General features: G+C 52.2%; 2 protein-coding genes across 2 annotated transcripts in view; one reads left to right on the top strand and one right to left on the bottom strand.

Moving 5' to 3' along the window:
• ACADSB (acyl-CoA dehydrogenase short/branched chain) overlaps positions 1-12,161 on the bottom strand; it is a 52,981-nt gene extending 40,820 nt beyond the window's left edge. Inside the window, exons 1-3 of the mRNA XM_045291392.1 lie at positions 12,082-12,161; positions 5,048-5,210; positions 1,216-1,316 (exon numbers count right to left, since the gene is read on the bottom strand). Coding sequence (XP_045147327.1) covers positions 1,216-1,316; positions 5,048-5,210; positions 12,082-12,123 — 306 coding nt within the window. The 5' untranslated portion in view covers positions 12,124-12,161. The remainder of the gene's footprint in view (positions 1-1,215; positions 1,317-5,047; positions 5,211-12,081) is intronic.
• A 247-nt stretch (positions 12,162-12,408) lies between these two features.
• Positions 12,409-12,592, top strand: part of IKZF5 (IKAROS family zinc finger 5) — a 15,717-nt gene continuing 15,533 nt past the window's right edge. The window contains exon 1 of the mRNA XM_004700885.2: positions 12,409-12,468. Within this exon, the coding sequence (XP_004700942.2) occupies positions 12,459-12,468 (10 nt within the window). The 5' untranslated portion in view covers positions 12,409-12,458. The remainder of the gene's footprint in view (positions 12,469-12,592) is intronic.

The following is a 12,592-nucleotide window of genomic DNA, read 5'->3' on the forward strand; positions in this document are numbered from 1 at the left end:
CGCTTGTTTACCTTCAAGCTTTTAAGACCCCAGACGCTATATCTTTTGATAGCCGGGCACCATCAGCTTTCTTCACCACATTTGCTTATTCGCCCGCTCTGTCTTCAGCAGTTGTGTCGGGAATAACATCCTTGTGTCTAAGGAGCATCCTGGTTCTAAGGAGCATATCTTCTTCCAAGACAGATCACCCATGCTATAGTCAATATTCCTCACCAAGATCAGAACTCAAAGGCATCAATCCTCCTTCAGTCCGCATTAGTCATTGGCCAGCTTTGGCACAATGTGAGGTGAGTGGGTCGGTGCACCTTAGCTTTCAACGCAACACCGTTGCTGTCCAGACACTTTACAGAGGCCTTTTGCAGGTTAGCCCTAGGCCATGTACCGTCTGACCTCTTGGCTGCAGCGTCCACAGGCACCGACCATGCATCCCAGTAAGAGGAAACCCTCTACGACATTGATCTTTCCCCGGTTTTTCATGATGTTACTCACTGGTCCAGCTGGAGGAATTTTGTTTAGATTAATGTTGGCGTGTCAGCCACACGGAAGTCTACGGTCTGCGGTGCTGTCCTGAGTGCTCAAAGGAGGGCAACAGACCTCACGGCAGACGGGAGACCAGCGTGGCTTTCAAAAGCTCTCTTCTTAGCTCGCAGGGCAGGTTCTCTCTAAGCTGCCTGATGGTCTGGGCTTCCATCTACAGGACATTTTGACTTAGCTTGAAATCTGGTGCCCTGGCTAATGTAGACTTCAGTTATCATCACTGCTGCTGAGCTTAGAGTACCATCCATACCCACAAGGACTCGGGTAGAATATATGCTATACTGTGAAGATTTATGAAGGGGTCTTAGCACTATGCTGTGTACTGTTTGTAGCATGTTGAGAAAGTATTGTAGCATGTTGAGTATGTATTATAGTATGTATTGAAGCATGTATTACAGCATGTAATGTAGCATTGTTCTTCAGAGAACAACTATTCTATAAAAAAATCCTTCTCTCCTACTCAAACATTTACTTACAAGACAGTATTTCTAATAAAAAAAAATTTTTTAAACCATTATGTATCTCACTCTAAAAAAAAAGAAAAGAGATACTTTTGACAAGGAAATCCTGAGTTCAAAATGCCATCCTCAGAATCCCTAGTATTAAAACTTTGTACACATTTTATCACTGCAATGTACTTACAGAAGTGGGAGGTGGGAAGAATGATGAAATACATACCCCTTGTTGAAACAGTCCTTGTATCACTGACTTATCCATTGTTGAATTTTCATCCATTGTTGAAACCAAAGGAGCGACTCGCTGCTGGGCGAACTTTGTGACTGGAAAAGAAAGAAATCCTGCCGTGTTTCTGGGCTCGAGTGGCAGGGTCCCGGAATAAAGGCGACGGCACCCCTATCCTTCTCTGACAAGGATGTACCTCGACAGACACACACGTCATCTGAGTCAAGGCGGCACTTTTCAAGCTTTGTTCTAAATACAGAGACGATCTCCACCCGACCCTGTGGAAGTTCTCGACGACACTAAACAACCAAATAACCGGCCACGGCGCCAACACCAGAGCAAACACACAACGGGAAAACAAAACTCGACTCCTCCCCCGGCCCGGCCCTTCCCGCCAAAGGCAACTCCATTTCAATTATCACAGGTATCCTGTCGAGAAACGGGAGACTGTGCAAATCCAGCTCTACACATACACAGACATCATTTATCTTTTCACACAAGGTAAGACATTCAAGTCCCCCCCATCCCAGACCTAGAAGACTCCGGTGACCTCTGCTTCTCCCGCCTGAGGAACATGGTCAGACAGAACAGGGCCCTCAAGCTGGACACTGCTGACACTGGACTGTTCTGTGCATTGAGGCCGTCCGCTGGTCACCCTTATCTGGGTTGTGACAGCCAAACTAGGTGTCTAGAAGTTGCCAAATGTTCTCCTAGAGCAAACGGCACCCCTCACCCCGCCACCCCCAACTCCCGGTCTGAGAACCATGTTCTAACCCTTTCCGGTTTTGCTCTCTGGACTTGCTTTGGGTCCACCTGGAAGCCAGTTTGATGAAAGGAAAGGGCACATCCAAGCACCTTCATGTCCTGGCCAGCCCGCTGTGCGTGGGCAGAGGAGGCAGGTGGCCCTGGCTGAAACTTCAGAGCACCTGGGCTTGCTCACCTTGGAGAGGCATTTGCGTCTGAGGAGCAAGAGCTGTCCCCTCTGCTGACAATGTCTGTCCTTGTCCTCTTTCCCGACCCAAGGTACAGCTTAACACCACGTGCTCTGTGAACCCTAGGCGCACCTCCCCAGCCCCAGTTCCCGCCATCTCTGGATTTCCAGCAAAGTCAAGAAGCGTGCTGCTCGGCTCCCCAAAGCCTGACATAGGGCCTTCATCACTGGGCTTTGAAACCATTTCTTTTACTTGACTGCCTCTCCCACTAGCCTTGCGTTCCTCGAAGGCAGTGAGTTTTTATCTTGCCCAAAGGGAAAGTCAGCCCTCCAGCCCTGTGAGACTGGGCCTGACATCCGAGGAGAGCAAAGCAAGCGGGTTGGTGGTGGGAGGCTGAATTCTGAGATGGCCCCTGAGAGTCCCAGCCCCTAGTGAACACACATCTTGTCCCTTCCTTGAGTCAAACACTGAGCTGTCCTGAGGGTCTTCTAGAGCTGCTTACGGACCCCAGCAGCTGATGGTCAGAGCTCTTACCTGCTGTGAGCTTGTTTACCAGCTCCTGCTGGCAAATGGCCTGTACGTGGGAGAGGAACTGGGTGGACGGGCGATTTCTTCACCACTGGCTTTGAAGACGGAGGGGGCCAGGTGCCAAGGAGTGGCGTGGTCCCTAGGATCGGAGGGTGGGCCCGGGCTGGCAGGCACCAAGGAGGTGGGGACCTCCATCCTCCAATGGCGGGGAGCTGAGGACCCAACTCTAGCTTGTGAGGCTCTTAGCGAGAACCCCACCACACACCTGGACCTTGGACTCGCGAAGAGATGGGTGTTGCATTAAGCCACCAAGTCTGTGGCAATTTGTTACACCACAACAGAAGGCAAATGTGCTTGCCAACCCGCATGTGCCAAGGCAGTCCACCTGCTATCAAGCTGCGGACCTTGGAAACCAACAATAAGAAAACAAAGCCACGGCCGTCGATTCTGACCCATAGGGCCTCGGCAGGGCAGAGTGGAGCTGTCCACAGGGACTCTAAGGCTGTAAATCTTTAGGAAAGCAGGCTGCCTCATCTTTCGCCCACGGGGTTCCTGGGGGGGGGGGGGGAGAAGCGGGCGTCTGAGCAGCCCACCTTCCGGTTAGTGGCCAGGCCCCAGCCACTGGGCCCCCAGAGCTCCGCAGACTGGTGAAGTGGGACTGTCTGGTGTGGCTTTGCTCTCCACGGGCTTGAGCACTCATAGCCAGGGACCAGGTGGGGAGGAGCAGATAGGGTGCAGAGAGTCGGAATTGGGGCCTGGGGGTTCTCCCATGCCACGGTCGGTATATGTGAGCTAGCTCAGAGGCAGGAACAGGGGACCCCACAGCTATCCAGAGAGACTGTGTGAGATCCCTGCCAGAAAGAGCAGAGGCGTGCAGCTCCCAGACCACGAGACAGAGCACAGGAGCAGGCCGAAATGATAGGCCTCAATGCTTTCTGATCCTGCCTTAGGATAGCCTGTTAACTTCCCGCATAACCCCCCTGGCCTGGTCATGCAATTGTCTGTCAACTTGAAGATGTACAAAAGCGTAGGGTGGTATCCCATCTGTCAATGTCTGATGGCACCTCCTAGGGTTGGGGGGGAGGTGGCCTTCTCACAAGGGCGGCTCTGGGAGCCTCTCCCTCTCTGTGCCATGGACCCTGAAGCTGGTGGAGCCCTGTCATGATTGCACTGACCTTGAACCCACCGGTATTCTGATTGTATTCTGCATCATTGCATGTGGCTGTGTGGGTCTGAAGAGGGCCTTAGGAACTAGTACTGGACTTACGGACTTGAGTTGGACTGGGTTGGGATGCTTTCTTGATTAACAATGACTTTTTGATACGAAACTATTTCTTATACATATACGAGGGTCATGGATTTGTTTCTCTCCTCAATGCAGAATAACACTCCCCCCACCTCACTAACTGTGAGTCTGCGTATGAGGTCTGCGTGGCACCACGACAGACCATGGGAGCCAGCAGAGAGGCAGTGTGCTGTGGGAGGAGAGGCTGGTGTCAGGACAGGAAAAGGGTGCTGGAGGGTGGAGACTGTCTGCCCTCTGTCTCAGAGGTCTCACCCCCGGGCCAGTGGGGAGCTGGGTTCTCCTTTCCCTTGTGCAGCTGGGTGAGGTCAGGCTCGGCTGCCTGGTCATTTCTTTACCACCTGTACCAGCCCCACCCACACCCCTACACATCCACATACATAAAACACAAGCTGTGTGATGCTTCAGGGGTCCCCCAGCTTCTTCTTATTCTGGTTTCCTAGTCAGTCATGGCCACTTCCTGGGTAGAGGCAAAATTTAGTCTCTCTGAAGCATTAACTCACTACTTAAAAAAAAAGTGGGGACGGAGGACCTACATGCTTCACTAGGGAGTTCCCATGGCACAGTAGTTCAGCACTCGACTGTTAACTGAAAGGTCACCGGTTCCAACCCACCAGACCAGCTGCTCCACTGGAGAAAGACGAGGCAGTTCACTTTGGTACAGAGCGGCGGTCTCGGAAACCCACAGGGGCAGTTCGACCCTGTCCTGCAGGAGCGCTGTGAGTTGGGAGTTGATGGCAGGGGACGAACGTATGCATTTCTACTGTTACACAGCAGAAATGTTTCCAACACTGAAAGGATGCAACAGAACTGCTAACACGCTATTTCTGATGGGAAACGGGAAATGGGGTGCGGAGGGGGGCAGGAGTAGAAGGAAAACCGAGTACAAACCAAAAGGCCTGTGAACACAAACACACAGATGCGCTTGCTTTAAAACAGAACAACGGAGCTTCTTCTCACCACCCGGGAGCTCACAGCCCTCAGGCATGCTGAGCCAGGCCATTCCCAGGGACTGACTGGCGGAGCCCTGATGGGAAGTCCGAGGCGGAAGTGGGCAGTTACTCACCGGTGCTCTTCATCATCAGCTCCTCTTCGGTGAAGGTTTGCAGGGGGCAGCCAGGCAGCCCAGGGCTGGTGCCGGGGCTGAGGAAAGCTTCCGACTGGGAGGATCTGAAGACCCTCGGAGGAACTCTCCATGAAGACAGGCAGGTGGGGAAGTTTCTTGACAACTGTGGGGACAGCCCGTTGAGGAGGCAACACAGGGGGATGGGTAGGGTGGGGGGTGGGGAGAGAGAGAGAGAGAGAGAGAGAGAGAGAGAGAGAGAAGGGCTTTGAGTACCAGTGTCCTTGGGATCGTTTTCGAAATCCATATTTGTTTCACTTCACCAAATAAGGGCACTTCATCTGAGACATATGTAAATTCAACCATCCTTTTTGAGCATAGGCACAAATTAACATGCATTTAACGTTATATGTTATCTCCTTTAGCTAGCAGGGAGCTGGTTTCTACACACCCAAATTCCCGTTAACTCTTCAACCAATCAAGGAAGTAGAACTTTCTTTTTTTTTTTTTTAATCATTTTATTAGGGGCTCATACAACTCTTATCACAATCCATACATACATCAATTGTGCATTTGTACATTCATTGTCCGGAAGTAGAACTTTCTACATGAAATTCACACCCAAGATTTGGGTTTGATTTGGATTTGGGAATTCAAACACAAGTCTCCAGGCGATCTGTATATCCGTGTGTTCATCCCAAAGTCAGCCTCTGCGATCAGTGGATGCTGCAGGCGAGTTCTCTCCACCCCACACTGAGCTGTGTGGGGCTGCTGTGGCAACAACACCACAAGGGACTGCTTCTTGACAAACAGCACTTGAGTCTCTCAGGGCAGGAGGCTCAACCTCAAATGCACTGCCATCGAGTCGATGGGGACTCACAGAAGCCCTCGAGGACAGGGCAGAACGGACCTGTGAGTTTCTGAGACGGCCACTCTTTACAGGAGTAGAAAGCCCCATCTTTCAACTAAGGAGCCTGGTGGTTTCAAACTGCTGACCTTGCAGATCACAGCCACCAGGCCTCCTTGTCTAGGAGGCTACAAGTCCTGACGTCGGGGCACCAGCTCTAGGGGAAGGCTTTCCTTTTCCAATGGCTCGATTTTTCTGGAAGGATATAGGGTGACCCGGGGGGCTTTCGAGGAAATTTTAAGAAAATTGACCTGAGCACCTTTAGGCTGTGGCTTGCTGACCAAATAGGGTGACCCGGGGAACGAGGCTGGAGTTACCAGCCTCGGCTGGCTGACCTGCAACTCAAGGTGACCCACAAAGTGAGAGAACTGAGCACTTCAGGCTGAAACTTACTGGGACGATGAGATGCCTCTGCAGGTTTTCTGGCAGAGACAGTTTAGTGACACTTGCCTGAACTGGCAGAGGTTGAGTCGAGGGGCCAAGAGGTGAAGAGCCAGAGAGGCTGCTTTGTTTTGTTTTTGAGAAGAGGCTGCCTTGATCAAAGACATGTACCTTGAATCCTATCTGGTACTGACCTGTAACCTGCTACCTATTTAATGTACTCCCTAATCCTGAGCCCGGTCTGTGAGTTCTGCATGGTTCCTGCAGTGATTCCTCACTGCCCTCCGGAGGAGCAGAGGGCCATGGAGAGACAGCAAGTATCAAAACGGATCCAGAGACTGAAGGGTGGAGGCACGGATGACCTCTTCCTCACAGGGATCAGCCTGGGGTGCTGAGCCTCCTCCTCCTCCCCCAGCCTCAGAAAGGTACCAGAGGTCAGACACCACCTCTGTGCCACTTCTACACACCTTCGTGGGTTATATGCTGGCTGTTAGCCACAAGATCAGTGCAGCTGCTCAGTAATCCAAAGAGGCTGTTCTTCTCTGCCCTGCAGAGTTGCTATGAGTCAAAATTAACTTAATGGCAGTGAGCTTAGTTTGGGTTTAGTTTCAGTACTGCTACTGCCAAAGTGCACGGCTATCTGACCCACAGCGACTCACAGACAAACGGACTTTAAAAAGTCACACTTACTGTCCTCGAGATGATTCTGACACACAGCTACTCTCTATGGCAGTGTCTCCCAATGTGGATGAGACAGTCCTGGGGGGTGGGGGGCAGCGACTACCTGCCTTATATGCACTAGAACACAAACACTTGTAATTGCTGGAGGGTGGGTGGTGGGGGTGGGAGTGGGTAGCCCAGTCATTTCTTTCTTTTTTTTTTCCTTTTCTGAAAAGGGGCTAGTAAGGCAAATAAGCTTGGGAACTTATGCTATGGGGCAAGATAAAACTACTTTATGGTTTTCCAAGACTGCAAATCTTACTAGACCCTCGTCTTGCCTCTGTGGAGAAAGTTGAGGGGTTTGAACCACTGACCATGCAATAAGCAGGCCACTTCTGATCAGACCACACCACCTGGGCTCTTTAAAAAGTAAGAAGTGGTATTCACTCATCTGTTTGGATGGCTGACGGTACCTCTCTCGTTTTTTCCTTCACCTCTTTTTGTTATCAAATCACTGTCCTTTTATGCCCCTCTTCATTCGCAGAAACAAAAATAAGTCGCATGGAGCAAGGCCAGGTGAGTCAGCTGCCTGGGGCAAGAGAGGCATGCTGTTTTTTGCCAAAAACTGGCACACTGAGATGGCTACGTGAACAGGTACATTGTCATGATAGCCAAACCAGTGCCCCGTCTGCCACAAATCAGGCCTTTTTTTGTTGCACACTGTGATGCAACCTTTTCAGAATCTCTAAGTAGAAAGCTTGATTAACAGTCTGACCTGGTGAAATGAACTCTAAATCCACTACAAGTCGACATATTCAACCATCCATTTGGGAAGTTGAGGGACATCTAGAATGAGGTTTGTCATCACCAGACATTTCACCTTTTTTAAAACGAGAAATCCACTCCTATACTTGAGTTTTTCCCATAGCACTGTCCTTGTAAGCTGTGGTCAACATCACAAGAGTTTCTGTGGCATTTTCCACAAGCAGTATACAAAATTTTACAACTGCATGCTGATCTCTTATTATTCGGCCATCCCAGAAAATGAGGTTAGAGCAAAACTGCTTTTACGAAAAAATTCACAGAGAACCTTCCCAGGTGATGCCACTGTGTGCACTAACTCAGAGAGGGCTGCCCAATGCTTGTTCACCTCGCAGGAAAAACGAGAACTACTCTTAATTGGTTTGCCATAGACCTTTACTCCATGTCATGGCACCGAGGAAGTTCAGGAGCCTCTGATGGAGGAATGCTCTGGCACTGTTGAGAAGGAGAACCAGGTTGCTCACCATCAGAGAAAGAAGCTCCAAATAAGAAAGAGGGGAGGTAGGAACGGGGTGGGTGTGGGTGTGGGTTGCAGCAGTGCAGGAATGGAGTCAGAGGCATAAGCGTGTGAATCAAAAATGTTAAAGAAAATGACCCTCCAGCCCAGCAATTCCATGTAGGTATGTACCTGCAAGGGCAGTGCCTTATGTAACAGGGCTCCTCTAGACAGAGCAACCCCCACCAAACGACCTTCCCCTGCCTGGGCCTGGTGAGAGATGGGGAGACACTGATAGGATTCAACTGTGATAACTGGGAACCGGGACATTGTGCATGCCATCCTGCTGGGTATGAAACGGGCCCTCTGAGAAGCAGGAGGGAGAGCATCTCACTTCCAGCAAGAGCCAGGAGTGGAGCACACCCCCTGGAGCCCGAGATCCCTGCACCTCCTGGATCCAGAAGACCGCTGTGACGTCCGAGGAGCAGCAGCAGAGCCATGAGTCAGGGCATGAGACAGTGGTGGGCTCCCGGGCCCAAGGGAAAGTAAAGCTGGGTGCTTTGGGGGAGGAGGCTGGCTTGTGGCATGGGGTGCTTCTGGGCACTTAATTGGGGGTGCTAGGTAACATTGTCTGTGAGTAGCTGAAAAGTACTGAGTGCTGTGGGAGGTGGAGAAATAAAAGTGGAGAAAGGTGTGTGTGATAGGACATTACACCAGGGGCCTGAAGAGAGCAATGTAGCAGCTATTTGTACACTAGAGGTGGTGGCAGCATCACTCACGAGATCCAAGAGGTGGAAGGAAACAAGCCAGGTGTCCCCTGACAGATGGATAAGTAAAGGAAATGTGTCACATAGACCACACAAGAGGAAAATGTTCTGCTACATGTTCTAACTTGGATGAACCTTGAAAACATTATGCTGTGTCTGACATATGGCAGACACAGAAGAGTAATTGTATGAGAGTGCTTCTTAGAGGCAAGGATAGTAAGACTTCCTCTTACATGCGTTAGACATAATACCGTCTCCTGTGAAGTGGCTGGTGGTTTCGAACTGCTGACCTTGCGGTTAGCAGCCCAACACATACCAAGGCTCCCTTGAGCTCTAATACAACAATGAACCGAATAAATCTCAGCTCTGATGATGAATTTCCGAAGTCCAGAACTCTCCACAGCCCAAAAGATAAATGCCAAAATCTCTTAAGAGGGTCAAGGGATAGGGGATGGGGTTTTTTATTCTATAGAACTCTCCCCCACTTCCACTTCTAGAATCTGAACTCAATAGGCCTCAGTTCCCCCAAAGTGTCTCTATCTATTGATCCTCCTCCCTGTTCCCTGTGAACCTGGGCAGATGGCAGGCCTCATGGAATTGGGGCCAGAGCTCAGTGGTATGAAGTGTCTGCGGGGAGGGGTGCAAATGGTTAACATGCTTGGCTGCTGACTGAAAGGCTGGAGCGATGAGTTCACCCACAGGTGCCTCGGAAGAAAGTCCCGTCAATCAACTTCCCCAAAGGCAGCCCCTGAAAACCTGGAGCATAGTCCTCCTCCGGCATACTTGGGTCCGCCACAAGCAGAGCCGATGGCCACTGTGTCTTCCCGCCAGTTTTAAATAATGAGGTTGCACGGCTAGTTCTTAACGCTCCACGAAAAGATACATTTCTTGAGTGCTAGGGGTTTTAAAAACAGCTGCATGGAGGACTCAAGGAAACCCCACAGAGGGTTTCCTGGACTGGGAAAAAAAAAGTTTTTTTGAAGGAGAAAGTTTATTATTTTACTTTTTTCTTTCTTTCTTTCTTTTTTTTTGGCTGATGATTATTTGGACTGGAAATTTTTATGGGAGCCAAGTCTCATCATTGTCCCATCCCCACCCTGCCCCCCACTTCACCCCTCAAGAAGGAGCTGGTGGGTTTGAACCACTGGCCACGCTGCACTTTAAGACCAGGGCTTAATCCAAAGCACCAGTGGGTGTTTGAGTTATGATTTTATTTGCCCCAGCACACAAAGCTCACCCAAAGCTAACATTTGCCCACTGCTGATGACAGGGGTGCTGCAGGCCTCAGGGCACGACATGAACAGATGAAGCCATTTAATCTTTACAGCAGTTCTCCGAAGTAGCTGCTAACCTCCCCAGGGTGCAAATGGTAAGTAGCCTGCCCAAAGATATGCTGCCATGGGAAAGCAGAGATGAGCATCCTGTGGGCAGAGCACATTCCTGAACTACATTCAACAGTCAGCCCGTTGCTCCACTTCACTGATGCTAACCAGCTTCAAGAACAGGGAATGACTCTACGCCACATTGAAACGTGCAAAAAACCCCAAATAGGTGTCTGATCGCTCAAGGAAAAGGGGAGTGGCAGCACGAGGGTTGGGTTATTGTCAGAGCAGTAGCCTGCCTGTTTCGACCTGCCTGGCTTTGGGCAAATCACTAATCTTTTCAGCATCAGTTTCCGATTTGGAAAGTTCCAGACTGCTCTTTAAGGGGACTGTGAAAAAGCATTAGTGAAGAGGCGGGCATGCCTGTCCCATAGCACAGGGTCAGTAAAAGAGGCCAATCGTGAATCTCGGAGACTCAAATAAAGTAATTATCTCTAATGTGAGGCCAAAAAGAAAAGGAGTCCTGCCTCTAGTCATAGGCTGAAGCTGACAACGGAAATGTGAAAAGAAAAAAAACAAGAGCAGGCCTGAGGGTGCCTTGGGCGTACACAGAGTGCAGCCAAATGCATGGCAGTTCTGCAGAGCCCGCCCTCCGAGGAAGGGTTAAAAGTGGGTCCCAGTGCTTCATCTGACCACTGAGAACCTTGGTTGTCAGAGTTGTCAAAGAATCAACCAGTTTGGATACCCTCACGGAGTATAATGATCCTGACTCACTTTTCAGTGACTTTCCGTGCGGGACAGAGCAGACGGCCCCTGAGGGTTCCAGCGCTGCAAATCTCCCTGGAAGCCCACTGCCTGCCAGAGCCTTTTCCCACGAAAGACAGGCTACAGCTCAAGTTCTCTGAGCCAAGGTTATCTCTTACAGGAAAAACTCCCAGGTCATAGCCATGAGATGCAAGGCAGAGGGAAGGGATCCCTGTGCCAAGGGTCCTAGTGGCAAAGACGGTGTAGCTGGACTGCTAATAAACGGTCGGCGGGTGCCCCTCCCCACCCACTCCCACCGCCGTGGCTGCAGGCGAGAACGACCTGGCTCTCTGCTCTCCTAAAAATGTCGGCCTAAGAAACCTTTGGGGGCATTTCTGCCCTGTCCTATCGGGTCGTTATGAGTTGGAATCGACTGGATGGCACGCGACCACCACTACTGCCACCCACTGGGCACGCAGACCAATCCGAGGTCCCTTGCTAACTTTTCAGAGGTTAGGGGTGGGGGTTACGGGGAAATCTGTTCATACAAAGGACTGAGCCTATAGCAGCAATCGGTTTCCGAGGGCGACGGGGCTGGCATGTAATAAACGGAGAAAGCAGGTTTGGAACATCCGAAGTGACCTCCGGGGAAAACGTCGCAGACTCGCGAGGCTCGTGGCACCTGAAGGGCACTGATGACGCGGCTCTCCGGCTTCCCAGCGAGGCCCGCGGCCGAGGCCCCGGTTGCGCTCCGAGACGCTTCTAGATCATCCCCACCCACTGCTGCCCCCAGCCCTCCGGACACAGCGCGGCCGGTTCCGTCCGAGGCAGGAGGGTGGTGGGGCGGGCCAGGCGGGAAGGGCCCAGCGAGCCAGGCCCGGCGGGGGGAGACGCGCGAGTCCCGGGTGGGCACGCAAGCCGGTCCCGTTAGGAGAAGGACTCGCCGGGGCCGACGCCGGTGTGCCGGCGCCCGAGACCTCCACCGCGCGCGCACTCACCAGGCCGCTGCCTCGCAGCAGCCGAACCACAGCGCCTTCCATCTGCGCAGCAAGAAGGAGCCCCGGCCGCTCAGCCCGAAACAGCGCCACCGAGCCACCGGCGGTGACCTAGCCTCGGGGCAGACGGAGCTACGGCCCCGCCCCCCCTCGACACGCCCCTTACACGTTTCCGCGGGCCCCGCCCCCATACGCCTACGGCCCGCCGGGTCACCCCAGGCCCCGCCCCCTCTTTCGCCCCGAGCCCTCCTCACGCGAGACTTGGGTGAGGCAAGGAGGCGGGAAGGAAGTCGAGACTAAACAAATATGGCGGCGGTGACGAAGACGGCGGCGGCGGCGGCAGCGGTGTTGGACCAGGCGGTGGGGGTCACTCGGTGCGAATGTCTGGAGGTGAGTGGCGGGCTGCCGGCTCCGACGGCGGCATCCTGCTGCGCAGGGCGGGTAAGAAGGAAGGGCGGGAGCCCTGAGCCGGCTTCGCCGCCAGCTGGCTGGCCCCGCCCGGGACCTCGGTCCC

Source organism: Echinops telfairi, unplaced genomic scaffold, assembly GCF_000313985.2.
Source record: "Echinops telfairi isolate 266 unplaced genomic scaffold, ASM31398v2 ScPeMD7_70;HRSCAF=299, whole genome shotgun sequence".
In the NCBI taxonomy this organism is placed as follows: domain Eukaryota; kingdom Metazoa; phylum Chordata; class Mammalia; order Afrosoricida; family Tenrecidae; genus Echinops; species Echinops telfairi.